Source organism: Orcinus orca, chromosome 6 (assembly GCF_937001465.1).
Source record: "Orcinus orca chromosome 6, mOrcOrc1.1, whole genome shotgun sequence".
NCBI lineage: Eukaryota > Metazoa > Chordata > Mammalia > Artiodactyla > Delphinidae > Orcinus > Orcinus orca.
The window spans coordinates 109,856,433-109,884,273 of record NC_064564.1 but is presented as its reverse complement, the minus strand read 5'-3'; the positions used below and the strand labels follow the sequence as shown (position 1 = coordinate 109,884,273).

Genomic DNA, 27,841 nt, shown 5'->3' with positions numbered 1-27,841 from the left:
TAATTACACTTAACTATGTCATTACCCACTCCAACATGTGCGAGGAGACACCCAGAAGATGCCACTGCCACGGGAGCCCACCACCTCCTCGCCTTGTTTGTGACATAATTATGGGACTCTCTGCTCTGCCAAATGAGGCTGTAATTAACCCTAATTGCTCAAAATGCAACTGGCTAATTCTGGGAGATTAATCAAGGGGGACTCAATTGTTAGTGAATGACTTAATATGACAAATTGCTACATTACCCGAGGAAGCCCCACTGCCCCCAGCCATCGGGGAGGTGTTCTGGTGGACCCTGGACCAGCAGTGTCTATGGGCTTCCCAGCTTTCTCCCCAAATTCCACCTAGGAAATGGGCCCCTGCATCCCAGCCAGTAACTGGAATGGGGAGGATGAATAGCACAGATGCCTTTGGACGCCCTGTGCGTGTGTGCATGCACATACACGTTTTCTCCTACTTAACGTGTCACCTCTGTGTGAATCTATAGATGTGCCCCTTCCCTTGGGCTGATGCAGCGTCACACCAGGAAGCACAGTTTGATGACAGCTCAGGCGCAGGAGAAGGATTTCAGACTCACCTGCCTCCTTGGCCAGGCACCTTTGGGCAGTGTAGAACCTATACAACTGTACATGGCAACCCTGCCCAAGCAGGTCAAACACCAGTCCACCTGAAGTCCTCCAACAGGACTAGGCAGTCAGAAGCTGTGACAATCCCTTCCATGGCTCAGGAAGGTGGCTGACCCTGAGTCTCCTCCTGACTTAGGTCTCACAGGCCTGGGACACGAGCCAACTCTGGACAATTACTTTTCATCATTCCAGGCTGCCCACAGGATGCTACAGCACCTGGCCCTGGCCAATCTGCCCAGCCAAGCTCTCTGTCCCCTCTAGTTCTTTGCAAGCCACTTCCTCCAGGAGGCCTCTCTGGTCCCCTAGTTCAGACCACGTTCCTTGCTGGAGTTCCACTGACCCCCAGTTTCTTCTGCTTTCTTTCTTGTCTTTCTCTCCTGTGAGGCTGTGTGCTCCCTAAGAGCAGACCTGGGTCTGTTCACACACGGCGGTGTCCTGGGTGGTGCACTCCATGAATCTGCAGTTCATGAACTTGGCAGGCGAAGCCCCACCCCAGAGGCTTCTGTCCAGGAAGGGAGGCAGACCCAGGCGCCAGTGCCCCAGCGGATGCGATCACGGCCATGACCTAGTGCCTGTGCGCAGGTGTGGAGACGGCACAGAGACGGGAGTGCCGTGGAACAAGAAGGCTCCCCAGAAGCAGCGGCATTTGGACTGAGGCCTGGAGGTGTCAAGGAGGGCACCCCAGGCCCAGGGAATGGCATGTGCAAAGGCATGGGGTGTGCGAGCAGCTCACAACCCCAGAAGCTGCCTGGCTGAGAGGGTGGGGCCGGTGTAAGGAAAGCAGCGTCCCCGAAGCTCCGTGGGTCCTAGACAAAGCGGCTAAAGAGGCCCAGACACAGCTGAGACCGGAAAGGAGGCAGACCAGCTCAGCCAGGAAGCGCACCCCGTCCGCTCGCCTGCGCCCCTCACTCTCCTTGGGGCCTCCACGACTCCCTCTACGTCTGTCCTTCTAAGCAGTGCTGACCCCTCTGAGATAACGCTGTCCCATTCACACGGAAACCCCGGGGACAGGACCAGGGCCTGGCATCCCAGCCCAGAGTGTGGGACAGAGAGGCATCTGTGCGTGTGGCTGACTGGGATGGAGGGCAGAATGGTCAGGTAGTGACTCTGCTCCCATCACTGGAAGCATTCAAGGTGCCTGCGGGCTGCCAAGGGGCATCCTTCCGTGGCCGGGACAAAGCAGCCTCAGGGATCTGTGTTCCTCCAAGACTCTCCAGTGCACTGCAGATGAAGGAGGAGGACTTACCTGTGGGTCGGGAGGGTGCGCGGGCCCCGGGGTGTGGCAGAGGTTGTTCGGGCTCCCTCCATGGGGCAGGTGGCTAGGCTGTCCTGCCATCCTGCATGCCAGCCTCACGAGGACACGGGCTGCAACAGAAAAGAAGGGCTTTCTTACACACAGGCCTGTGCACTTTCTCTTCTCGATGGCCCTCGGATCGAGGAAGTAATTTCACTTGTCCCATTTTACAGATGCGCAGGCTGAGGTGCCAAGCTGTTAGGTAACTTGTCCTTGGTTATGCGGCTTGGAAGTGGCAGAACTAGCTCGACGGCCCATGTGACACACCTCCCTCCATCACGCTGTCCCGACTAGGTTGCTAGGGCTATCCCCGTTGGATAGAGGGGAACACAGATTCTGTGCAGGGAAAAGTCTAAAGGTGCCCCCACCACCCAGCAAGGGAGGCGCCAGATTCAATGCCACACGTGTCGGACTCCAAAGCCTGTTCTTGCCCCGTTACTGTCCTCTGGGCCTCACCCCCGTACAAACCCAGGCTGGCAGCCTAGTGGCCAGAAGAGAGAGACCCTGAGTCAGACTGCAAGTAGCAGCTGCAGGAAGGACCCCACATGCCCGTCCTTGCTGGGACCTGGCGCACCCGACACTGGGAAGGCCAAGGCCACGGGTCCTACTCAAGTCCTGCACAAACCTCCAGGCAGGGGCAGAGACCTCTGCACAGGGAACAGCCCCCTCAACCTCCAGGGCTTGGGCTGCCACATCGGAGGCCCCCAGGAGAGTCAAGGATGCCACTCGCCAGTGGCCATAGTAACCGCAGTAGCTGTCCTGATTAATTGCCCACCATGTGCCCAGGCCTGAGCTAAAGGCCATCTCAGTACCACCCCCAAGATCGCTTCCACTGCTGGTGCCACAGGCAGCCTCTGCTGGCCTCCCCAGCAGACAAGCACCTCCAGGGCAGGACCCAGGGTCAGGCGCACAGAAGACGCTGTATGGCTCACGGTGCTCCTGGACGCAAGAGGGAAAGCGTTCCTCCTCGGGAGGAAAGCCCTCCGTTCACCCACAAGCATTTCTACAACACCTAAACCTCGGTGTCCAGGGCCAGGCCTGGGTTCCCCCAGGATGCCTGGAAGACATGGGGTGCAGGGCGGGCATGTGGCGAGGGCCCCCTAATCAGGCTGCTGTTCCTTCCACCAGACCCCGCCCTGGCATTCCCACAGGCACCTCTCACTTGACCCTCCCCAAACAGAACCCCGAAGGGCTGGCCAGGCTATCAGAGCAGCTTCGTCTATACCCTCTGGAGCGCTGGAGTCCCTAGGAATCAATGACCCAGGGGGCGAGTGTGCAAGCCAGTTCCCTGCCTCCGGTCAGGACGCTCTGGGGGTAAGTCACTCCAGAGACCCGAGTGGGGTAGTGATTTGGTCTGAGATCACACCCTGCTTGTCTGCCTCCCCCACTCCCTCGTGGTTTCCCCCATACAGTCTCGTCTCAGGGTCTGCTTCTGGAGAACCCAACCCAGGACATCGTCTTTCTCTCCAGACAGACTCTGCCTCTCGCCACCTGTAAGTCACCCGGTCACCTGCACCCCCAGCCATCCCCACCAGCCAAAGCCCAAGCTGATAGGCGTCGCCTGGTCCAGTGGGTTGGCAGGTCCTGCTGCGTGAACCGGGTGATCTGGGCAGTGGGAAAGGAACCCACACCGATGGGGCTGTTACGGTCAGGGCCACTGAGATCTGGTCACAGATCACACTTCCTTCCTCCCCACTGTAGCTCTGTCTGGTAGCTGATGGGCCAGCCCTCCCGGGCTTAGAGATGTCTACGACACCTGTCGGAGTGTGGCCACCAAGCCCTGAACTGCCTGCCGAGCTGCACCTTCGGCCTCCCCGCCTCTGCCCTTGAAGGCACTCCGAGCCTCTCTAGAATCTGCACGCTGGCGTCCAGCACCCATCCTTCCTCTGTGTCCTCAGGGCAGGCCCAGCTCCTCCCTCACACCCCTTTCCTCAGCATTTTGGGGTAAAACTGCTCTCTAGCATACAAAGTAGATGGCAGAAAGCAAGGACACATGGAGCAGGGGCACGGGCTGCAGACGGTACCCGCCTCAGCCTAGCGGGGAGGCCCTGGTGGCTGAGAGCAACCCGTCAAACCCAGCCCGGCCTGTGCTGTGTCCTGCCTGTGCAATTGCCGGTTTTGCTCCTCACGCACGGCATCTTACGTGCTTCGTCCTAACGTGTACATATAAAGAGGTAGATCTCGTGCTGTCGTCTCTTTGCTCTTATCTCAAAGGGGTGTCATGTGGAGGGTGTTAAGGGGTGTGCCTGTACTTCTGAGGCCTCTCCCCACCCCCATACTCCCACCTCTGCCCCAGCCCAGGCCTCGCGCCCGCCTGGACTCCTGGGTCTCCACCAGTGCCTGGTGCCCTTTCCGCCAAGCCCTCCTCCTCCAGATGGGCCACCAAGGTGGCTTCCTGCAATGCAGATGGGGCCACAGCACCTCCCCACCATCTGCGCCCGAGCTTCCGCACTGGAGTGCACACCCCCCGGGTGACACAGTGAGGACCTGGGTATGAAAAGCCCCAGGATAAACAGATAAACACGAGCAGCTTCCCAAGGCAGTGCTGTTACTCAGGAGGGAAATGTGTGCGGCAATAAACGGGATACAGAGGGGACAAAATGTAAAATGCGCATGAATTTTAAGATAAAACCGGAGACTCCTGCAGGCCCTGCAGCTGCTTCGGGCTGCAACCCTAGACCCCTCGGGGTGACATGTTCACCGTCCTCTGCCCTTAGGGAGACCTCCGGGGGAAGGCTGGAGGAGAACTGTCTTCAGCAAAAAGGTTCTGTCTTTATCTCAGAAGGCACCAGGTGTGGCCCAAAGGCCAGGTCCACACGTGACTGGCTCACCTGCCCACCTGCTCACAGACCACGCGGGCTGGAAACCACGGTGCCTCCATCTCGGGCTCCAACGTCCCGCCTCACCCAGCCTCCTAGGGCCAGCGGGCCTGGGTTTGTATCTCCACCCTGTCACTCCCCAGCTGGGACCTTGGGCAAATCACACTGGGCAGAGACCTAGGAGGTATTTGCGAATGTCATTCCCCACGTGGCGATCTAGCATCTGCACCCAGAGGCGGTCTGCAGGCTCTCAGGAGCTCACCTTGCTCCTCACATAGGGCTCTAGGAGCAAAGTAAGGGGCTCTGGCCTCATCAGAAATAATAGTAATAATGATGGTAAGCCAACAACTGTGTGTTCTTATTATGCTGGGCCCTTTCTTTATACATTTCACCTCTGTTAGCCCATCTCACCACCATCTCACTAACACCACCTCCACGAGACAGCTTCTGTTACTGTTCCACTTTACAGATGAGGAAACTGAGGCACAGGGAGGTTGAGAGATTTGCCCAGATCACACGGATCACAGGTGGTGAAGCCAGGACTCAAACCTGTGATGCCACCTTTGCCCATAACCCCTGCACTGCACCCCTCACAGGCTGTTACCAGCAATACATCACTTCCTTTCCAGGGGCTCCCCAAGGAACAAGGCCCCTCCACTCAAGAATGGGGCAGTGCTGAGTGGGTAGGGGTGATCCCAGGGCCGGTGGGCCACGAGGAGCCATTCCCCCGACAGGGGGCCCAGAGCCCTCTCCCTTCGGGATGGCAGCGAGCAGATGCAGCACTGCTGTCCACACGCCTGGTGTGCCAACCCCCGGGGGTAAACTGCTGTGCCTAAGAGCAGTTCTGTCCGGAACCTAATAGAACCGGCTATACCTCATGTCCCCGCGAGGAGGAAGGGCCTTTGCTCCAGGAAAGGAGTGTGCAAGTCACAGCCCACCCCCGCACCCTGCCCCCCAGTGCCAGAGAGGGCCAGATAAAGGGCAAGGGGGCAGAGGGGGAAGGAAGGGGGAGGAGAGAGGGAGGAGGAGGGAGGAAGGAAGTGAAGGTTCTCTGAGGCGTCCAGTGGCCAGATCTCTTCCACTTAGCCTGGGCTGTTGACAGACCCATTTTACAGACGGGGAATCAGGCTCAGAGAGGGGAGACTCAAGGTCGTGTTGTGAGTAGGATACAGAGGGCAGATCTGAACCCAGCTCTGATTCCGACACGCCTCCCAGGTCCAAGACAGCCTCGGCCTCTTGAGGCTCTCCAGGGTGTTGGATTTCAGAAGATTTGCATTCTGTTTGTCTGCACCCCAACAGAAGCCCAACCCCTTTACCCTGGACATTCCTGCCAGAAACGCCTTCTTAGGGGGTTCAGATGCAGAAAGACCAAAGGGATCCGGAGGGATGAGACACGGAGAGCAGGGAAAAGCCCGGGAAAAGCCCCTCCGTGCACTGGGCACCTCCGGGAGCTGCCTGTGCCCTGCGGCTCCTGCCAAGTTGCAGAACAATGGGGCCCAGGCTGCCAAGCCCAAGTCAGGGGCCAAAAATCCGTGGAATGTGAGACCCGGAGCCCCAGGCCACACGGAGCTGCCACCTCAAAGAGGGCCTTTCTTCTGCCGGGAGCGGGCGCTGGGGTGGCAGAGTGCTTCCCAGCCTGGGTTCCACACATGTGCCTGTCTACCAGGCACCCGGGGCCTGGATGAGGATGAGTGCCAGGGTAAGGCCGCGGGTCTGCTTGGGAGCCTGACTTGCCTGGGTTCAAATCCTGGCCCGGCTTCCTTTAACCACGCAGTGTCTCAGTTTCCTCATCTGGAAAATGGGGCTAACAGTAAGATCTACCTTTCAGGGTCATTGAGAATTAAATGTGTTAACAGATGTAAACTCCTCAGCACAGAGCCTGGCACATGTGAAGGGCCCTCTGAGGCTTTAGCTGTTACCAGCGTCATTACCACCGACCATCCCTGGGCAGTGGAGGAGGAATTGTCTCCATGTGACAGACACGGGAACTGGGGCTCAGAGAGCGGCAGGGACTTGCCCAGGGTCACACAGCTGGTAAAAGATAGAGCTGGGGCTGCTGGACCCCCAGATCATTCTGTCTACCGCACCGCATGGCCTCTCTGGAATGGCTCTGGAGCAAATACCCTCCTCGTCACTTACGAGATCTGGGGCTGCCTTTGCAAAGCCCCCCGACATGCTCCTCCCGCCCTGGCCTTCGGCAAGCCTCTTACTAACGTGGGGTGTGTCCCAGGGAGACGTGGGGGCTTGGGTTTAATCCAGGCACTTCCTGGAAGCGAGAGGTTCCCACACTGGGCTGGGCTCTGAGGCTTGCCGAGAGGCTTTTCTTTTCTTTTTTTTTTTTTTTTTGCGGTACGCGGGCCTCTCCCTGCTGTGGCCTCTCCCGCTGCGGAGCACAGGCTCCGGACGCGCAGGCTCAGCGGCCATGGCTCACGGGCCCAGCCACTCGGCGGCATGTGGGATCTTTCCGGACCGGGGCACGAACCCGTGTCCCCTTCATCAGCAGGCGGACGCTCAACCACTGCGCCACCAGGGAAGCCCCCAAGAGGCCTTTCTGACCATGACTGTCACCTGGGGCGCTTGCTTCCCAATTTCTAAAACTTCGTCTAGGGGAAAGTCACATCCCTCCTTTGTCTCCTGCCAAATACCACACTTCGTGGAGGCTGGCGGCTCATCGAGGCCTTACCCTCCCAGTAAAAGACGACCCAAGACACCAGAAGGCTCAGGCCAAAGACCCAGCTCGGGCAGGTTTGGGGGCCTGAGTGGATAGGGTCGTGGGGGTGCAAGTATCTGTCTACACCTCACCTGGCTCCCCAACCCTGACGTGGAAGCAGCAGTGTCTGCCTGCCCGTTTCTGCATGCTGTATGTGCATGTATGCGTGTACGGTCAGGCCACAAGGCTTTGAGCCCAGCCGTGCTCTCGGTCTGTCCACTGGGGTAGGGGCGTCACTGCCCCTGGTTTGGGTGGGGCTGGTAAAGGCCCACGTGGCTCCCAGGCTGACGGGGAGAATCACAAAGACAACCTTGGAGACTCAGCTTCGGCTGGACCCGGACCCTGTGCCGTTTCTCTGGGGAAGAGGCCCCTTTGCACTCCTTCCTGCTCAATGAACAGCTTCACACGTTGTTTTCCCAAAGGAGGAAACCATCCTGGTGACTTCACACCCTCCTACACACACGGAATGAGTGACCCAACGCCGGTGCAGGCACCAGGGGCTATCTCTGCTTGTCCAGCAGGCTCCTGGCAACAGAAGCTTAGGATAGGTGCCCGCTGCTGGGGGCCTTCAGCCAGCCGGGAGAGGAGAAGCGCCACAGACCAGTACGGCCCAGCACACCCCTACACAGATGGCGCTCTGAGGCCCAGCGGGAGACCAGGCAGCTCACAGGCTGGCCACTGGTGAGGCCAAGGCCGGACCAGCTGCAGCATCAGCCAGCATCCACGGCAACACCTCCCCTGAGCTGAGTAACCTGACATCTCCCAAGAGACCCAAGCGGTGCTATCACCCCCCTTTTGCAGGTGAGGAAACCAAAGCTCCACGGGAAAACGTGACTTGCCAAAGTCAGTCCACACAGAGGAGAGAGCTACCATTTGAACCTGCTCCTCAGACCAGGGAGCCTGTGAGTAACGAGAAAGGGGTGCCACCGACTTCGTGTCCCCACACGAGGCCTGGGCAGTAAGGAACGCCCCACCCACGCAGACCGGCTGTAATGACGGCGCATCGCTAGCGGAGCCCACACTGTGGGTGCGCCAGGCACGCGCCAAGGGCCGTGCACGCCTCGTTCCACCTCACAGCCACCCTAGGTGGGGGCCGCTATAATCCACGTAGTGCAGAGGAGGAAATGAAAGTTCAGACTGGTTAAGCAACGGGCCCAAGGTCACCCAGCAGGCGTTAGGCAGAACTGACACTTGAAACCACGTCTGCCAGACTCCCGTAGTCCACACCTCCTTGGACAGTGAGGGACTGAGTGAATGAATGAATGAATGAATGAATGAATTCTGGCCCAGAGGTGTGGCTCTGGCTACTGTGTCCTTCCCCCACCCGGCCCCCCTTCCCTTCTGGTCTTGGGATAAGCAGACGTTGCCCATTCATCACTTGACAGGAAGCAGCTCGATCTCAGGCCAGAGTCACGGGGGCCTTGGGAGCTGTAGGGGATGAGCCACAGATGGTGTCTGGTTTCCTGACTGGGCCTGGTAGCCCTCACCACCCGCCCCCCCCACCGAAAGCCACACTTGCCACTCAGATTCCGCAGCTCCACGACCAGCAGGAGCCTGGCTTCTCTGAGACACGGGACCCTGTGCAGCCCCGGGAAGGGCGGTGCAGCCTTGCAGAGAGGTCCCTGAGCCCCCTCCTCAGGGCAGTGGGGCCGCTCACGGGGTGGGTCTGCAGAACCCGGAGGTCAGCGGCTGAGGGGCAATGCAGCACCCACCCAGCTCACCTCCCCGGCACCCTACCCCATCCTTTTCTTCCAGCTCCCCTCTCCTCACCCACCCCCCACCCCCATCTCTCTCCAGCCTGAGGCCTCCCTCCAGAGCTCCAGACGCCAACCACCAAAAGTTCCAGGCACTGAAGACTCACCTGCCCTTCCCTGGGTCTTCATCTCAGCGACGGGGTCTCCTGTCTGCCCAGGAACGCGGCAGGAACCCAGGCTCCTCCTCCGGACGCCTCGCCCTCCCTCATAGCCCACACCTGGTCTTCATCCAGCGCTGCTGATTCTTTCCCCAAACAAGTCTCCACTTACCCAGAGCCCCTGCCCTCTGCTGGCCTGGCCCCTTCTCTGTGGGGTCCCTGTAGTTGCCTCCTGCCTGATGACCTGACCTCCAGCCCCACCAAAGGAGGGTCCCCCTACCAAGACACAAATCTCAACCTGCTTCTCCCCACCCAAAACCGCGCAGAAAAAGGCCCACACGCCTGAGCAAGGCGTCCCAAACTCCGTCCAGCTGGCGCTGGCCTGCCCTCCTTAAAGTCTACCCCGCCCCAGGCCCCTGCACGTGGGGGCCTCCCCTTCCCAACCACACAGCACCCCGGACCTTCCACACACCAGCCTCTGCCTGGAACCTATGACCTCTCATGGGGTAAAGTCCCCCTCCTGCGTCAGAACCGGGTCCTGGGTCGTAATCAGGCTCAGCACTTCTCGTGGGATCCTGGGAAAGACCCGCCCCCTACCTCATCCACAAAGAGGAAACAGCTGGACCCCGCAGGGTGGACTCCCAGGGGCAGTCGGGTGGTACCAAGCAGCCTGCAATCTCCCAGTCAGTGGAGGGGGGCTCCTCCACCCTCCTGACGCCCCAAGCAAGAAACATCTGTGTCCACGCTCAGGATCCCCGAGGTCTCAGAGCAGGAGAGACCACCAGGCAATTCACAACACATCACACCCACACCGCAGGGCTTCCCTGAGCCTTTCTACAACTGAGGCGGCTCCAGATCGCCTTTCACTTTCTCCTTCTCGGGTAATAAAAGCCAATTCTGGAAGGAAAAAAATGTAGGAGCTGTAAACGTCTCTCAGTTCAAGGAGCAATGAGGCATTTGGTTTCTACCCGGGAAGGCCTTTGGCTCCAGGACCTGGTGAAGGAAGATCTGCTGAGCACTTGCTCTGCACCAGGGAGTGACATGCAGCACCTCGGCACACTCCTCCACAACGTCTGCGCTGCCCTCTTACAGATGAGGAAAGATCGGTGCCGAGCAGTTAAGTGACTTGCCAAGGCCTTGCCGCTGGTAAACGGCACGCACCCGTGTTAGAACCCAGATCTGACTCTCTCCAAAGTCTGGGTTTTAATCTCATCTACCTGGGGACATCCTTGGAGACCACTACGGAGCTGGGGGAAGCTGGGGGGTCTCACTCTGCGAGGAGCCTCAGACCCCTTAGGTAGGTCCACCATCCCAAGGACCCCTGCCCTCCAGGGAAAGGAACTCGTTCTCTCCTCGAGGCCTTGGCAGGCTCTGCCTCCCTTGCCTGGAATGAACTGCCTCCCGGCAAACCTGGATCCTCCTTCCAGGCCCAACCCAGGGCACCCGCTCTAGGCAGCCTTCCTGGACTCCTAGTCAGTCACTCCCAGGTTCCACCGACCTGGTCTCTGTGCCGTCACTGCCTGCACACATGTCTTCTTCTCCCTCAAGTGGAGATTTCCTCAAGGGCAGAGACCAAATCACTCTCCTTGTGGCCCCAGCAGGCCGCAGACGGGGGGTGACCCAGTACGTAAACACCAGAAGCCAGGAGGGAGAAGCCTGGGGAGAGCAGAAATTCCTCTTCTCCCATATCCTATCTCAGACCACGGCTCCTGCCCTGCCAACCGACAGCCGAAGGGGGAAGCCCAGCAGAGCAGCCCTCAGGCAGATGGAGGCTCAGGGTTTGCAAAGAGCTTGCCCCGGGCCCAGGAGGACATCCATAATCCCACCAGTGGCCTCTGCACAGGGCAAGTTCTTCAATCCCTGGCCTCCCCTAATTCCCTCTCCTGCTCTCTTTTTAAGGTTTGAAAGGGTGGCTATTCCTGGCAAGAGAAACTTCTGTGGAGAACTCACTGCTCAGACATCAGGAAGGGGCCCAGGTAGCCAAGACCCAGGCGGGAGACATAAGAATTCCTTCTCCTGTTTCCCTCGTCACCTCGGGAGTTCTGTCAAAGCCCGGGATCACCCAGCGTGAAACTTCCCCCCATTAACCTGAGCAGTGACAAAGGTCATGCCAGGCTGATGGCACTGGCCCACGGGCAGCTCCCACCAGGTGGGTGGTCAAGGGGGCAGCGGTGGCAGAGGTACAGCCAAGGTCAGGTGCTCTGTGAGCCCAGGCCCCGGAGATCGCCAGGGCCTGCCTCCCTGTCACTTGCTAGGCATACCCTCAAGGGCAAAGGCTGTAGCCCCAGGTGGCAGGGAAGGGTGAGGGGCTCCCCACAGCAGAGGCAGGGCAAAGGCCGGTACCTTGCACAGTGGCTCCTGAGAAGCTCTGGGGAAGGTCTCGGCTCAGGGTTGAAGTAGATGTGAGCACGGTACCGGGACCTCTGGGGATCTGGGTGGCCTCCCCGTGCCAGGGCTGGTGAAGGAGGGGAGGCCAGCCCTGTCTCCATAGGGGACTTCCCCTGCCCAAGACTCCTGTCCCCGGCCACTGCCAAAAGGGAACTCCCCCACCATGAGCTGCTCCAAAAATAGCTCTGGCTGCCACCTCCGTGGTGAAAGGGACTTGTCACTGCCACCAGGGAGCCCACTGCTCACCAGGGACTGGAATCTGATGGCAGTGGCCGTGGGGTCAGTCCTGGAGAGAGCGCAAGTGTGCCGGAAGCCAGGGGGCTTGGCATGCAATTACAGTCCACTCTGGGATTGCCCAATCCTGCTCCCCCATTTTACCCTCCAGGAAACTGCGGCAGGAGGGCAAGAGACTGGCCCCGGGCCATGGGCACAGCAGTGGCAGCGCCTGGCTAGGACCCGGCCTCCTAAACCCACCCCATACCCACATGGTCAGGCAAAGGAACTTGCCCTGTAGGCTCTACCAACCCCTCACCGCCACCCCAGAACCCAGAACACTGACAGTAAACGCCGAGGTCCAACCAGCCTGGGAGGGATGAAGGGTGCTTCCCTCACCCACAGGGCTCCATTCCCACCCACCCCCATGGGGGCCAGCCAACGCTAAGAATCATAAATGTTCTTGCTGTCCCTTTAAAAGCTTAACCCTGGGGGCTTCCCTGGTGGCGCAGTGGTTGAGAGTCCGCCTGCCGATGCAGGGGACACGGGTTCGTGCCCCGGGCCGGGAAGATCCCACATGCCGCGGAGCGGCTGGGCCCGTGAGCCATGGCCGCTGAGCCTGCGCGTCTGGAGCCTGTGCTCCGCAACAGGAGAGGCCACAACAGTGAGAGGCCCACATACTGCAAAAAAAAAAAAAAAGAAAGAAAAAAAAAAGCTTAACCCTTTCTAATCTCTCTTTTGTGAGCTGAACCAAAAATATTTGCTGCCTAACAGATGACAGCCTTGGTAGGCAGCAGCCCTGGGTTCAAGTCCTGGCTCTGGCGCACCCCAGCTATGTGGGCCCCAGGGTTCTCGCAGGTAAAACTGGGACACAAATAGTGTGCATCGCCCCGGGCTGTGGAGGGCTCCACAGCATCAGGGGCCTCAAAAGTGCTTAGCCCCAGGCCTGACATCGAACAGAGCCCCAGTCACTGGAGCTACTGTTGATTATTAATCCTTATCCTGGCCCCGTGCTCCCGCACACCAGGCTGTGGATCCAGGATCTGAGTGTTCCCACCTTCCCTTCCTTCTACACCTCCTTCCAGCTGCTGGCTCCGTTGAGGGCCTGTGCTGACCACGGGTGACCCCAAGATCGCATGGATGGAAACCCCCTTGCTCTTACGGGGTCACAGGAGAGAACCCAGAAACACAGGGACAGATAACGCAAGCCAGAAAGAGCATGAAAAGTGTCCCCAAGAAAAGGACTGAGAGACCCTCACTTCGTGACCCAGGAAGATCACGGACAGCTTCTTCCAAGAGTTGGAGTCTGGGGTAGCCTGGAAGGAGAAGCAGGGTGAGCACCAGAGGGACGGGAATTCCAGCCAAGAACGCAGTGGGGTCAAAGGCACGGAGGCTGGTGGACCTGCGGGCATGTGGGAGAAGGCAGGGACGCCTCCAGGCCAGCCCCAGCCCTCCACCTCCGAAAAGAGCTCCCGTGGTCAGAACACGCCTTCCTCTCCAGAACGAAAGCCAGCTCCACCCTGGGCAAGACCCACCCCCACCCCCCGCGCCCCATCTGCAGCTCGACCGCGGGGACTGACGAGGGCATATGGCAGCTGAGGCCCCAGAGGACACACGGAGCCAGATCCTGGCACCGGGACTCGGCCACCTGCCAGCACACCTTCCCCGCCAGCCGGGCCCAACTGTCGGGCATATGCCAGGTGCCGGCCCCTGGGTGACTGCAGCCGGGCCCAGGCCAGCCGTCCACAGGCCTGGGTGGACTCCCCGCCCAGGCCCCGGCTCACGGGGCACCCCTGGAGGACCGTCCTCCACGACCCGGCGAGGTGGGCGGCATCAGCCTGCACGCACAGCAGAGGCTCCAGACGGGCCGGTCGGGCCCCCAAGTTGGGCACTTTCTGCCTAACCATTGTTTTTCTTCTGCTTCCGGCCTCCTTTCTGCTGAAAGGAATTCCCTCCAGGGCTCCCATCTAGGACACGGTAGCACCCAGGGAAAACACAGATTCCTGGAGCCTTCCTCTTCCTCCTGGGCCAGGATGGCAAGAACCTTCCTGAAGTTTACCTTGGCTCGGATCAGCCTCCATGCCCATGGGCACACACGCACTGCCAGTCACTCCGCGCCTGTCCACCTGGGACACAGAAGAGAGGGTGGAGCTGTGCTGAGGGGCACCGACGGGCTCGCAGTGCCGACTCTCAGGGCTGCCTGGGTCACCGGGAGCCTCCAGCGCGACCTCCATGCAGCTCAGCGTGGCTCGGTCTGTGGGTGACAGTGTCTCGTCCATCTAGTCCTGCCACCCCACGCAGAGTTACGGGCCAGCGCACCATCTCAGCTTCCAGGCCACACCACAGTGGCCCTGGACCTTCCTGCGTCACATTCCCCACGGGATCCTCGTGGACTCCGCGTCGGGCCTGGGAAATTATGAGGCCATTTTTAACCCCTCGAGGGTGAATCCCGCTCTGAGCCACGGCGTGTGGCGTGGTGGCTCAGGACTCACAGGGTCTGGGACTCTCAAAGGGCCGCGTGGCCTTGGGACAGTCATGGCCTGTCTCTGGGTCTTGGTTTCGCCACCTACAACACGGGTGGGTCGGGCTCTGCAGTCTTGGGAGGGTTCTTCTTGTGCCAATACTTTTTATGAGGCTGATGGAGAATTTGCAACTCGCTGGCGTGCCCTGAAACTGAGCTCCAGGAGCTTGTTATCTAATCCTGTGCTCATGTCTGGGAGGAAAACCAGACCTTCTGGGTCTGGAATTGCTAAGGGACACTCTCTCTGACCTTGGAAGATTTTGTGAGCCCCCCAGCCCCCTGCACACTGCCCTCCCCACTCGCAACAAGCCACAGCCATATGGGGGGACGGCTCAGAGGCCTCCCAGCTCCCAGACACACAGCCACGGGAGTGGCGATGTGTACACAGTGCGGTCCACACACAGAGCACCCCTTAACTGCCAGGTGCAGGGCCAGATCCTTGAGGGGTGTTGGCAGCTCATGTGCTTACAAAACGACCCTGTAAGGCAGACAGTGTGTCCATTTGACAGATGAGGAAAGTGAGGCTAGTGAGGTCACGTGACTCGCTGGAGGTGTCCCAGCTGGAGAGAGGCAGAGCCTGGATGGAAATGTAGGTCTGAGTCCTCGTGGTCGTGGGGGAACCAGACCCAAGTGCTTAACTGTGTTGCAGAATCAAAGTAGGGGCCACTGATTCCAACTTGGGCCAATCAAGGGGGCTGCAGGGAGGTAGTGGCACTGGATCTGGGACCCAAGGGCCAGGAAGTGAGGTAAGGCCGCCCAGCACAGGCTCTGGAATCTGACGTTCAAATCCTGCACTGCCTCTGTCCAGCCGCAGGAGCTCGGGTCAGGCCTGTCGCCGTGTCTCTGCAGTTCCCTCCTCTGTAAACTGGGGGCTGTGTAGGACCGACCTCGTGGAGCTGGTTATGAGGACCGCGTGGAGGACACGCCGGCAGAATGCCAGCAGCTCAGGGCTATCAGGACTAGGTATACACAAGAGCTCAATCAATGTGGCTGTTGCTACTATTATGCTTACCGTATCACCATTAAAAACCAGTGCTGGGCTTCCCTGGTGGCGCAGTGGTTGAGAATCTGCCTCCAATGCAGGGGACACAGGTTCGAGCCCTGGTCCGGGAAGATCCCACACGCCACAGAGCAACTAGGCCCATGAGCCACAACTACTGAGCCTGCGCATCTGGAGCCTGTGCTCCGCAACAAGAGAGGCTGCGACAGTGAGAGTGGCCCCCGCTCGCCGCAACTCGAGAAAGCCCTCACACAGAAACGAAGACCCAACGCAGCCAAAAATAAATAAATAATAAAAATAAAGGAATTCCCTTAAAAAAAAAACAGTGCTCATTCAACAGCGATATCCCTGCAACAAATATTTCTGGCAACCCACTCTGTGAACCAAGTGTCACAATAAGACCGGTCTTCCTTCCCCAGGGGACCCCAGTCTCGTGGCCAACCAGGCCCCTGGGCCTGTGAATGTGGCAGGTGGGGCCCACGGCCTCTGGGGAATCTCCCCCTTTTAGGGAGGACGGGAGAGGCCACACTGGCTCCTGCTGCATTCTCCCAGAAGCTGGAAGTGATGGCAAAGCATTTTACAAAGTTACCAGGACGATGAACCTGAGTCATCCCCCTCCCCCCACTGCCTCAATAAAATAAATCTTGGCCGGTGCTGGCTGGCGAGAGACCCTATATATTTACATGACGATCGTGCCTCATGATCACACGGCTCGTGATTCCAGCAAGCAGCGTGTGGCAGGGATGACAGTGGTCCTAGGAGACTCACTATTTTCCGGCGACTTTTATTGTCCATTATATCCCGGCGTTTACAGGGCTCTGCTCCGGGCCTGGCAGGAATATCGCACACGGTGGGGCTGGCAGGCCTTAATATTCCAGTCGCAGTGTCGCGGATCAGTTTTCGCATCTCATCCACGCCACCCCCCAAGTCTTTGTGTGATACCGAGACCGCAGGCAGCTCCAGGGGCCCTGGAGGGAGAGGGTTGAGGGGTCTAGAAGCACAGGTAGGCCCACCCAAGCCATCTGCTTGGTTCCAGTCTGCTGTCCCAGACCAGCGGACACTGCTAACTCCGTGGCCTTCCTTGGGCATAGGAGGGGGCTGTACAAAGCAGAGGGGTGCACAGGTGCACTGGAGCCGTGACTCATGGCTTGCGGGGGCTGCTTGCTAAATTCTCAGGGACTTTGTGAGACAGTTATCATGTTGGTGCCTTGCAATCAGGCACGCTAGGAATACTTACACCCTGGAAATTGGCAAATGCTACAAATCAAGGCTTTGTACAAATCCCTCTCCCTCCCACCCCGCCACCCCTCTGCCCAGGGACCTGTTTGTTAAACACCAGCATACCCCAGGGAGCGGGTGGCCCAGCAGGCCCTCGTGAGCACCTGGAAGGACACGCGGACTTAAGAGTCAGGTGTGAATCCTGACTTCCTCACATACCACTTGTGTGTGAACTTAGGTAAAGTTACTTCACTTTTTGAGCCTCAGATTTCTTATCTGTAAAAGGGTGACACACCTAAACTCCCAGGTTGCTGTCAGGATTACAGCACCTCGTGACAAGTTCCCTGGGTGATGCCTGATATATAGCAGGTGCTTAATAAATGGTACCTATTGTCATTCACTCATGCAACACTTACTGAGCACCTACTCCGTACCAGACACCGTCTGAGTGATAGGGATACAGAAATGCCCCAGGGGAGGACAAATATCAAATCCTTCACATCCGGACAGATCTTGATTTTCTGCAGAGGGATTTTTACCCACACCATCTTACGAAGCCTCATGACAACTTTGATAGGTGGGCACAGCAGGAATGGTGCCCAATTTTGAGATGAGGACATGGGGGCTCAGGGCTGGGCATGACTTGCCCGAGGCCCCTGCCAGGGCCTATTCAGATAGGGCTCAGCTCCAAGTCCACTCCAGGCCCACCATGGCACCCATCTCTGAATTCCCAGGCCCAGCCGGGCTGGCCCCCCTGATGGTGCCGGGAGAACCCAGGGTGAGGGGACTCCGGGTCTAGGATCCTCGGCTCTAGCCTTGGCTCCACGGCTTCCCTGCTCTGGATCCTTCCCCTCCTGGGCCCTCAGCTCCCCATCGGAAGGCTGAGAGGACTGCGCTCAGGACGCTGTTGGCCCTGATGGGTGAGGGTCTGCCTCTAGGCTTCCTGGCTTGGCCAAATGTCCCTCTGTCCCCCCAGAGCCAGGGAGGCCTTGGGCATATAAACATCTCCTGAGCCCCAGCCAGAGCCCAGGAGAGCCAGGACCTCTTAAGCAGGAAGGAAGAGGGCCGTGAGCTGGGGCTCCCATCCCCCTATTCTGGGCTTGCCATCTCACCCTGCCGGCGGGGCTCACCCACCCATTTCACAGATGAGGAGACTGACGCTCAGAGAGGGGTGGTATCACCAGCCTGGGAGCAGGATTCACCTCCTAGGCTGGCAGCTTCCAGAGCTCGTGGCTGCAGTGCCCACCGAGCCCCTCGGTTCTGACGCCTTGGCGGCCTGCAGACGAGACCGTCCTGGCCACCCAGCCTCAGCCCAGAGTGGTCAAGGAGCGTTTCGCTGAAACAGGAGAACAAGAAAAGTACTGGCAACTCTGATGACTCAAATAACCTTTGAAACCAGGAGGTGGGCGGAAGCGGGCGGCGTTTCTGATGGGTTTCACCTCACTTCCTAGAAGGATGTATCACCAGCTTCAGTTTAGTCAACACTCACCCGGCCGTCAACGCAGACCTGTGCTCTGGGCGGCACGTCTCAGCTCGCTTGTCACCGAAGACATTACAGGCTGGCAGGTGGGAGTCACCCAGCCTGTCGTCGGGGGTGGGGGGGAACTCTTCTCATTTTACAGATGGGGAAACTGAGGGCCAGAAAGAGGGCAGGGGTTGGTTCAGGGATGCACAACAGGGACTTAAGTCTTCAAACTCCTTTGCCAAAAGGTTAATTTTTCTCTTTGGGGAGCTAGAAAAGGAGACTCTCTCGAGCTTTCAAAGGAAAAAAGGGAAGAAAAAAGAACTAGCAGCTGAATGGAATTGCGACAAGGCCCCCAGCCAGCCCGAAGAGGTTTCCGAAATTCTGCACAGTCTGAATTCTTACGGGCTGAGGGGTCATGCGACTTCCCTTCAGAAGGCAGAGTTGAAACAGGCTGACTGAGGGGGCCGGGGGAGGAGAGAAGTGTCCACAAGACTAGGAATCATGAGTTTCTGTCTGGCTGCTCTGATGACTTTCTGGGTGACCACGGTCGAGTCCCTTGCCCTCTCTGGGCCTCAGTTTACCCTGATATATTTACTATGCACCAAGCCTTACTCTAATGCACTTAAGTGAGGTTAACCTACTTACCCCTTATATAACACCGCTGGGGTTTGAAGCCAGCTAGCGTGGCTCCAGCACCCACACTCCAACCACTGAGCCACAAGGCCCTCCGGCCCGCAGCAGGCATATCTCCAGAGTCCTTCCTGTCCTCAGGGGCTTTGCCCATCTGTGGCCTGGATGCCAGCAGGCAGGTTTCTAAAGACACTACACCATCCTCCTTAACTCGCCTGCTGCTCTGAGCTGCTACCTTATCCATGAACTCTGATTCCTTCACTTTGTTCAGCAGTCTTTATAACTAGTTTAGCTTGGGAGACCCTCGGGAAACTCCCAGGTCACGGCAGCCAACGACCCACCTCTTTGAGCCTCGCTGGGAGCCGAGAGTCCAAGCAGGAACGGATGACCCTGCTCTGATGTCCATTTTGGAGTTTTACACTCAGGTCGGCCTCTGGGACCGCAGGAGGGAGACTGCCATTCAGGCATCCAAGAAAGAGAGAAAAAAACATCTATTCATAGCCAGACAGAACCTGCTCTATGGAAATCACGCTACCGACGCGACAAGCAGCCCAGCTGTGCAAGAGATTCCCGAAGAGCCTGACCTGGGAACATCCACGTGGAAGGCTCAAAGGCTTGGGTGGTCACCAAGCTTATAAAATCTGCCTGGATGCTCAACCATGAAATTCCTGAGGGCATAAGGTTCTGACCCAAAACCTGGGCTCGTCTTCCAAAACAAAATTCTTCAGACAACGGACATTTTTTGGCTTCAACGAACAGGCTGCTGGTCTCTGTTTCACTCTGATCTCTATCTAGAGTAAGGAACACCATGGTGAGAACATGCTCCCCCCCCATGCCACGCACTGTGCCACGTGTTGGGGTCCACCCGGTCATTCCCAAGGGTGGGTGTTACTATCTCCATTTTGCAGATGGGGAGACTGAGGCTCAGAGAGGTGCTGACTCCCACAGGTGGGAGACGGCAAAGGTGGGGTTTGAAATCTGGTGCCGGTCTGGAGCGTAGGGGGTTGGGGATGAATCCCAGTGGAGCCTGCTGTCTGCATCGTGAAGGGGAGCTCCAGCCGGACATGGAAGCGTAGGGAGAATTCTGTGGGGCAGGTGCACACGGAGTCTCGGACCCTAGACGCACACAGGCTTCCCTCCGCACGTGGGAAGAATCCCTGCAGAGGGACGGGTTGGGAGGGTTGGCCCAACAGCAATTAAAATCACCCCGTCGAGGTTGCCTCAGTCCCGCCTTTCCAAAGACACTGGAATCCACTAACTGGGAATGCGGAGCTGAGCACCCAGAAAATCTCCCACGCTGCGCTCGTATCATTGCATCAATGGCAGGTGATCATTAAACACACGTGCAGTGGCTGCCACGCCACTGGGAGCGGGAGAAACCCTGAATCCACTCATCTGAGGCCTCATGTCTCACCAGAGACCTCAGAAAAAACCCCGAAGGATCCACTTGAAAGCAGGAAGACAGGAAACCAAGGCTCAGAGCAGAGAAGTGATGTGTCCAAGGACATTAAACCGTTTGTTCAATCGACCAACACATAGTGGGACCAGCCTCCGTCCTCAGTGGGGCTCCTTGTTTAGAGAGAGACAGGAGTCGCATAAGCCGACACCTACAGCCCCACGGGATGGCTGCTTTGTACACCCAGGGTGTGGAAACACAGGGAAAGCTCTGTGCGGTCCGCCTGTGGAGGCGGGGGTGCTTCCTCGTAATAGGAAGCTGCTCTGAGCGGAGGAGCAGGGGGAGGCCACTCCCGGCGGAAGGCACAGCCTGTGCAAAGGCCTGGAGGCTAGGCGAGCCCAGCATCAGCTGCGGGACAGAGGCGCTAAGGACAGCAGTGGCCTCAGGTCTGCAGAGGGGAGGGACCGAACATCTGCACACAGAGCTGGTAAGGGATGCAGAGCCAGGGCCAGAACTCGGGTTTCCAGACCCCCCTTCCAGGGCTCTTCTGCACGCTCTGCCTCCTGTGGTACCAAATCTAGGCATGATTTTACTCAATGGGTTACGTGATGAATTAAAGCCCCAGTCACAGTTTAGCAGCACCCAGCCTCCACCTCTGCTACGTGCACACTGGCCTCCCCACCCCTTCCCTGGTCATCCCAGGTAACTGTCCACGGACAGGAGGAAGGAAATGCCTACAGCGCCTCCCTCTCAGGAGACCCTGCTGGGGCCCTATCTCAGGAGGGCCATAAAGTGTACATTCTGGGCTCCAAGACACTCTCTCCTATTTGGTATTCATTGAGCATCCAATGTGTGCCAGCCTCCGTGCCAGGCACCGGAAGGATTCATAAAAGGTGGTTACAACCTCTAACTCACTCAGCCATCCCCTAATCCTGAGATGGGCAGAAATCCCTACTCCTATCACCCAGGAGAGGAGATGTGAGGCTCAGAGAGGCCTGGGACTTCCTTGATCAAGATCACTGGGCCAGGACGGGTCAGGCTGGGACGCTCCCCCGGAAACGTCTGGTTACGGGGCCTTTGCCAAAAGAGATAAGCGTCCCTGGGGAAACAGAAGAGCCTGGATCCCTCCTTCCCGCCCTGCAGGCTGCCCTTTACCCACAAAGCAGGCAGAGGCTGCACTGGCAGGCGCCACCCAGAAGGGCGGGGCACTGTCATTATGGGGAGGGGCCCCTCTCCCAGCTCAGGGAGCACAGCCAGGGTTGGCGGCTCATGCAGGGAGAGGAGAGGCTCTCGGCTCTAAGCTGCCCGGGCCGGTGCCACGGAAGGACTAAGTGCTTGTGGCCAGTGAGGCTAGGACGCAGAGCACGGACACTGGGGTCAGCGACCCCCTGGCCAGGTCACCTCCCGAGTCTCTGAGTCTATTCAGTGGGGGTGACACGACCCGGCCCTGGCTATGGTGACAGCTCTCCCTCCCTGGACCGGGGTCCCTGGGCGCCATCCGTCTCCTCTGTGGGAATGTTGGTGGGGCCCCTGGGTACCCTAGTTAACCCAACCCAAATGGCTGCAGACACGCCGAAGTACTAAGGCTCAGCTACGCCCTATCCAGACAGGGCTGCCTCCTCACCCCTCCTGTACCAGGTCGAACAGCATCCCTCCAAAACTCACGTCTACCTGGAACCCGGAAATGCGGCCTTAACTGGAAATAAGGTCTTTGCAGATGGAATCAAATTAAGATAAGGTCACACAAGATTAGGGTGGCCCTAATCCAATGGCTGGCATCTTTAAAAGCAGAGGGAAACGTGAACTCAGAGATGCACAGGGAGAAGGCCATGTGACAACAGAGACAGAGATTGCAGCGATGTGTCTACAAGCCAGGGAACGCCAAGGACTGCCGGTAACCACCAGAAGCCAGGAGTGAGGCATGGAACAGACTTGCCCTCAGAGCCTCCGGAAGGAACCAACCCTGCCAACACCTTGAATTTGGACTTCTGGCCTCCAGGACTGTGAGAGGATAAATTTCTGTTGTTTTAACCCACCCCGTTTGTGCTGATTTGTTATGGCAGCCCTAGAAAACGAATACACTCCCCACCCCGGCCCACCAACCCCAGCACAGCTGGCTTTCACATGCAGCTGCAGTTTCCCAGGTTCTCCAGGCACTGCAGACTTATCGAAGAGTCCCTCAGCCTCAACTTCTGTTTTGGGTGCTGCAGAGGAAGTAAATCAGTGGTTCCCAGGTCTGGGGATTTCACAGGCCTGTAAAGCGTCCCCCAAATTCTGAGGACAAACATAAGGTTGTCAACGTTTTCTGACATCTAAATAAAATTTCTATCTGTGATCACCATCCTGCGTAAAAGAAGGACACCCGACATAAGAAAGTAGCTGATGCCAGGCCTGTCCTTAAGTTTTCTCATGTCACCACGGATCAGCGAGAATGTCACACAGTTTGGGAACCAAACTCCAGCCGCTGTGCCCTGCTGGGTGACTTTTTTCAATCCTCGCCGAGGAGAAGGGAGGCTAGCCTCCTCCACTCTCCTCTGAGTACAAAAAGGAGGTTTTCTCCATCTCAGAAACTTGGCAAGTATATTCCAGTTAACCTGTGGGTAACTCCAGTTAATCCCCTCTGAGGACTGGGTGATCTCCCAGCCCGAGGGAGGCGTTCCAGGCCAGTCAATGAGGGAGGATCAAGAGGAAAAGAAAATAAAAAGGAAAAGGAGGAGGGAGAGGGCGAGAGAAGCACTGACCCTTCTTGTGAAAAGAAAATCAAATTGTGAAATCATGCAACAAGCAGACATCACGGTCCGCATGACTCCAGCCCTCTTCAAAGACACCTCGTAAACCCACGCCCAGCCTCGGAGGGAGAGGCCAGATGCCTGGCGCTGTGGGGAGGAGCTTTCAAAACATCTGGCCCCGGAGGCCTGATGACCCAATGGAAGCCAGTCACCCTGTGCTCCGTGACCGCTGAACCCACGTCTGCCTCGTGGTGACCAGAGGTGTGCCGGCAGAGCCGCTGGGGATAAAAAGCTGTCTGAGTTCAAGGAATGTTTCTTTTCCAGTAACTCGAGAGCTCTTATCCCATCTCAGAGATGCCCCCCAACACTGGGGAAACTCTGGCCTGGCCGTGCCGGGGTGGCCTCGCCGGGACAGTCTCAAGAACCTCAGATGATAAGGCCGGATGCCCTCGCCTTGCAGGGCTGGAGTCCATCTCTCCCTCCCTCCCCTTCTGCACGCCCAGGCCAGGGGCAGGGTGGGCCCCAGTTCTCAGGAAGCCAGGAAACACACTCTTTTCTGGGCTAAATGCCCAGATTCCTTGAGCAGTCATAGGACACGCTTTTTCTGAGCTGATCCAAAGCCACAGGCACAGACTGGAAGCTTCTTTGGGCGGCATGAACCTGCGGGGACCCAGGCGCACCTGGAATTCCAGGCTGAAGGCCGGTCAGCGAGAGAGGCCCCAGCTGGCCCCGGATGGGCAGGGGCTCCATCCTGCCCCGGTGGGTGACTGAGGGCTCAGAGCTGTGCTCTTGTGGGCCTCTGTTTCCCTTCCAAGAAAACGAGGTTCCTTCATTCCGTCATCATTTGCCAGGCTTTTCTTGAGAGGCTCGCGGAACCAAGCATTGTCTGCGGCACAAGGCAGAGAGGGCCTTGTCCCTCCAGAGGTGTGTGGTCAAGAGGTGGATCCAGACATGGCAGCAAACAGACACGGTCATTTCTGACACAATAAGTGCTACGAGGGAAATGCAGCTGAGGAGTGGGCCGGCGGGTACAAATAAGGCTTCACGGGGTCGCTGGGACAATGAAATCAGATGGTGCAGCAAATTGCCTAGCAAATAATCAGCACTCAGCAGATAAGTGGTGTCCTCCCTTCGTCCCACTGCACAGGTGGGGCAACTGAAGCCAGAAAGAGAAGGGCTGCAGCAGGCTGTCTAAGGACTGGGGTGCTTTGGGGGCCTTACTGCCCCACGTTTCCTGGGCAGCCAAGAGAGGCCCCACCGGCCCCACCTGACCCTGCTGGACTCCCTGCTCTTTCTTGGCGGGAAAGCCTCTGATATCATGCCCCAGGCTAGACCACTGAAAAAGTCTATCCTTCTAAATCATCAGGCCCCCGGCCAGCCCACAAAAACCACCCGTTCTCCACCAGCAAGACTGTTCCAGCAGGTGAATGTCCCCCCTGAATTTAAATCTGGGGTCCTTCGCCTATTTGCTAGGAAATCTTGGCCAACTTTCATCACCTCTCTGAGCCTCACTTTTCATGATCTGAAAACGGGGAGCCCTCCCTAAAAAGCTTGCTTGACACGTTCAATAAGATCATGGAAGCAAAGTGCCCAGGGTGTGCCTGGCACACAGGAGGCCCACCTGCCCTGCCTCCACCTGCACCGAGGGAAGGGGGAGTGTGAACCTGGTCTGGGCAGCCGGGTCCAGCCCTAGGGGAGCTTGGCATCAGGAGGGAAAGGCTAAGTAGAGGGGCTGGCGCTCTAACCGGAGTGGAGGGTCAGACACGTGTGAAGAGCGGCCCCGCGCCTTCTTTGTTGGGTGTCTTGGCCACGACCCTCACCTCTCTGAGTCTCAGTCTCCCCGGCAGAAAAATGGGTTCTGGTGATGAGGCAATGAGACCTCACCCAGGTATGTGAAGTCACCCAGACAGTATGTGGCACGTTAGTCCACTTGCCCTCATTCATCCATTCTAAAATGTCTGGGCTGCATCCCAAGTGGGGGCTGGACCCTGTGGGGGGCCAGGGTGGGAGGGGTGCGGCCCAGCCCCTTGTTGGTGGGCAGACCCGTCTCCTCTAGAACCCCCCTGGCTCTGAGAGGGGACACAAAGGGGGTCCTGGGTTAAGCTAGGCTCACCCTCTGTGGGAAACGATGACCGGACAGATCCTGGGAACAGCCGGCTCACCCCCTGGGTGCCACTGACCCCATAACACGGCCTCACACCAAACCTGACACTGTGAGCCCCTCGCTGCGTGCCACACATCAGCTGTAAGACAGGCCAATGACCGGGTAGGCCAGGGGAACCTCTGACCCCAGCCCGCTCCCTGCAACACTCCGCAACCACGTGCCACAGACAAACATTAAAGCTCAGAGCTGCCCGTCTGAACAGCTTTCCCTCTGACTCCCCCAGACCAACCAACCAATCAATCAGTCAGTCGATAAGGCGAGAATCGGAATTCAATCATGGTGACAATACAATGGGCTCCCCAGGAAGCGAGTTAGAAAACCGGGGCTCTTGCAGATCAATGAGCCTGCCTGGAAATCTGGGAAAATAAATGTATTCCCGGGGCGGACGCACTCCCATTACCTCCGGCTTCTCATCCCAAGAAGACAACACGCAGAAATTCAGATTTAAGGAAAATAACACATCCCTGGCACTTTTTTTCCCTTCGCAAAGCGGCTGCTGTGAGCTTTACATATTTTATCATTTATTCACACACTGTCCCCAGCAAGTTGGTAGGCGCCGGCCTTGTTTTTCACAAGAAAGCTGTGAGAGAGGCTGGGGATGTGGAGGTGAGGGGCCTCCCGCCCCGACACCCAGCTGACAACGGGCTGGGGCGGTGGGTGGGAGAAAGCCAAAGGTTCTTTTTTTTTTTTTTTTTTTTTTTGCCGTACGCGGGCCTCCCACTGTTGTGGCCTCTCCCGTTGCGGAGCACAGGCTCCGGACGCGCAGGCTCAGCGGCCACGGCTCGCGGGCCCAGCTGCTCCGCGGCATGTGGGATCTTCGCGGACGGGGCCACGAACCCACGTCCCCTGCATCGGCAGGCGGACTCTCAACAACTGCACCACCAGGGAAGCCCTCATCACCCCTTCTTTACTGATGAGGACACTGAGATGGGCCCATAAGGAGTCACTCCCGAGGCCCTGAAGCAGTTTAAGCCACAGCGGAATGTTCTTTCAACTTGCAGCCTCGACTTCGCCCCTGACACAGGTGTCTCCAGGTAGGAGCCCAGACTGCTGACACTGGGCCCCTCCTCATCTCTGCTCCAGGCTGCCCATCTCTCCCCCACTCACCAGGCCAGCCCCCATCCCCTCTCATCCACCCTAACACCTGCAGCGCCCTCCCACATCGCCACCACCAGCCTCCACACAGGCCACGCATGTGCTTCAGGGAGCCACTCCCCAACTCAAGACCCTTCCAAACGCCCATCGCCCATAGGCTCAAACCCTGGATCATCATAGGATCGTAGGATCATTGCCCATAGACTCAAACCCTTCAGGAACCACCTGCAGCAGGCCCATAAGGTGTGTGAGTCATGACATTCCTCCCCTTGGAACAGGTTCTATCCCTCCAGCCAACCCATTTGCCCCCAACAGAGGCCTGGGCTTTGGACACAGTGTCTAAGTCTCTGAGTTTCAGCTGTCTCTGTGATAACGACGCCTGAGGAGCAAACTGAGGGTGCATCACTCCTTCCCCCTCACCACTGTCACCAAGGCCTTCATGGGGCCAGGCCCTGGGCTGGGCCTTGGGCTCACAGAGGAAAGTCGGCTTGTCCCAGCCCTGGAGAGGCTCCAAGTCCAGGGGACTGACCCATCCGTGGGCCCAAGGGATAGGGGCACGCCAAGAGGGTAAGCACAGGGGGCTGTGGGGCTCAAAGCAGAGTCCTAAGTAGTGTCCTGAGGTCAGAGGAGACTCCAGGAGGTGGTGAGGTTTGAGAAGCAAGAAGAAAGGCGTTACAGCCCAAGAGAGCCTCGAGTGCAGCACAGCAGAGGGATGGGGCCCGTCTGGTGGAGAAGGGGTGCAGCTGGACCGGACATTGCTGAATGCCAATCTGCCCACCTATGGGCTCTGGGTTCCCTGATTGTTACCTCCTTGGCCACTCCTCACCACAGTCCCATGAGGAACTTCATTTCAAAGACGAAGAAACCGAGGCTTGGAAAGGTTATTTATTTAAAGCCAGCCAGCAAATTAGTGACATGGAGGGGAGGGTCTTGGTTTAAATATGTGGCCACCTAAATCTCACCCCTAGAAGTTTAAATGTGTGTTTTTAAAAACATTCACTATAAGAGAATCCCAATGAACAGTTCTTTCAGAGATGGCAGAGCCTTCATCTATCCTTCCTTCCGGTATTTGTGGAATTCCCAGCGTGTGTCAGGCACACAGTCTCGCCCTCCCCAAGTTTACAATGTGATGAAGCACACAACTAACTCAGAATGAGAACAATGACCCCTGGGGTCAGAGCTCAGGTTAAGAATTGTATTAACTTGAGTCTGGTCCCTCTCAGACCTCCTCTCTTCATTCTTGTGCACATAGCAGACATTGCTAATCAATCCCAAAGCCTTCTCAACATGCCCTCTCAGGCAGCCATTACCAATCTATCAGAACTGGCACTGGAGGTGACAATTATTGTCATCCCTGTTGCCAAGGGGCACACAGGACGTTAGGCAGAGTGAGTAAAGAAAGTCCCTCCCCACTTCCCTCCTCCATTCTCAGGGGCCCAGATGCCTGAACTCCCACCATCAGATAGTGTTCAGCACTGCCCTCAGCCAGCATCATTGTATAACAGCAAAGACCCCTAGATGCTGGCTCAGTCGTGTGGAATCAGGGGCTGGAGCAGGGCAGGCTGGTGATGGGCATCTGGACTTGGGAGTCCTCGCTCTGCTACTTCCTATCACCTCTTGGAGGGGCACTGCTGTTCTCCAGAGGGCGGCCCAGGAAAACGAACAACCCCCAGAGCTACCACATATGAAATATATGATCTGAAGCAAGTTTCTGGATTCT

General features: G+C 57.8%; 1 protein-coding gene across 3 annotated transcripts in view; it reads right to left on the bottom strand.

Annotated features, from left to right (window-relative positions):
- Window positions 1-27,841, bottom strand: part of NEK6 (NIMA related kinase 6) — an 84,369-nt gene that overhangs the window by 40,423 nt on the left and 16,105 nt on the right. The window contains exons 1-2 of one of the 3 annotated variants that reach the window (XM_049711441.1): window positions 20,185-20,349; window positions 1,874-1,992 (exon numbers count right to left, since the gene is read on the bottom strand). In XM_049711441.1, coding sequence (XP_049567398.1) covers window positions 1,874-1,992; window positions 20,185-20,245 — 180 coding nt within the window. In that variant the 5' untranslated portion in view covers window positions 20,246-20,349. Of the gene's footprint in view, window positions 1-1,873; window positions 1,993-9,311; window positions 9,690-20,184; window positions 20,350-27,841 lie in introns of those variants that run through there. The other 2 variants (XM_033427220.2, XM_004269239.4) reach the window with 2 other exon arrangements.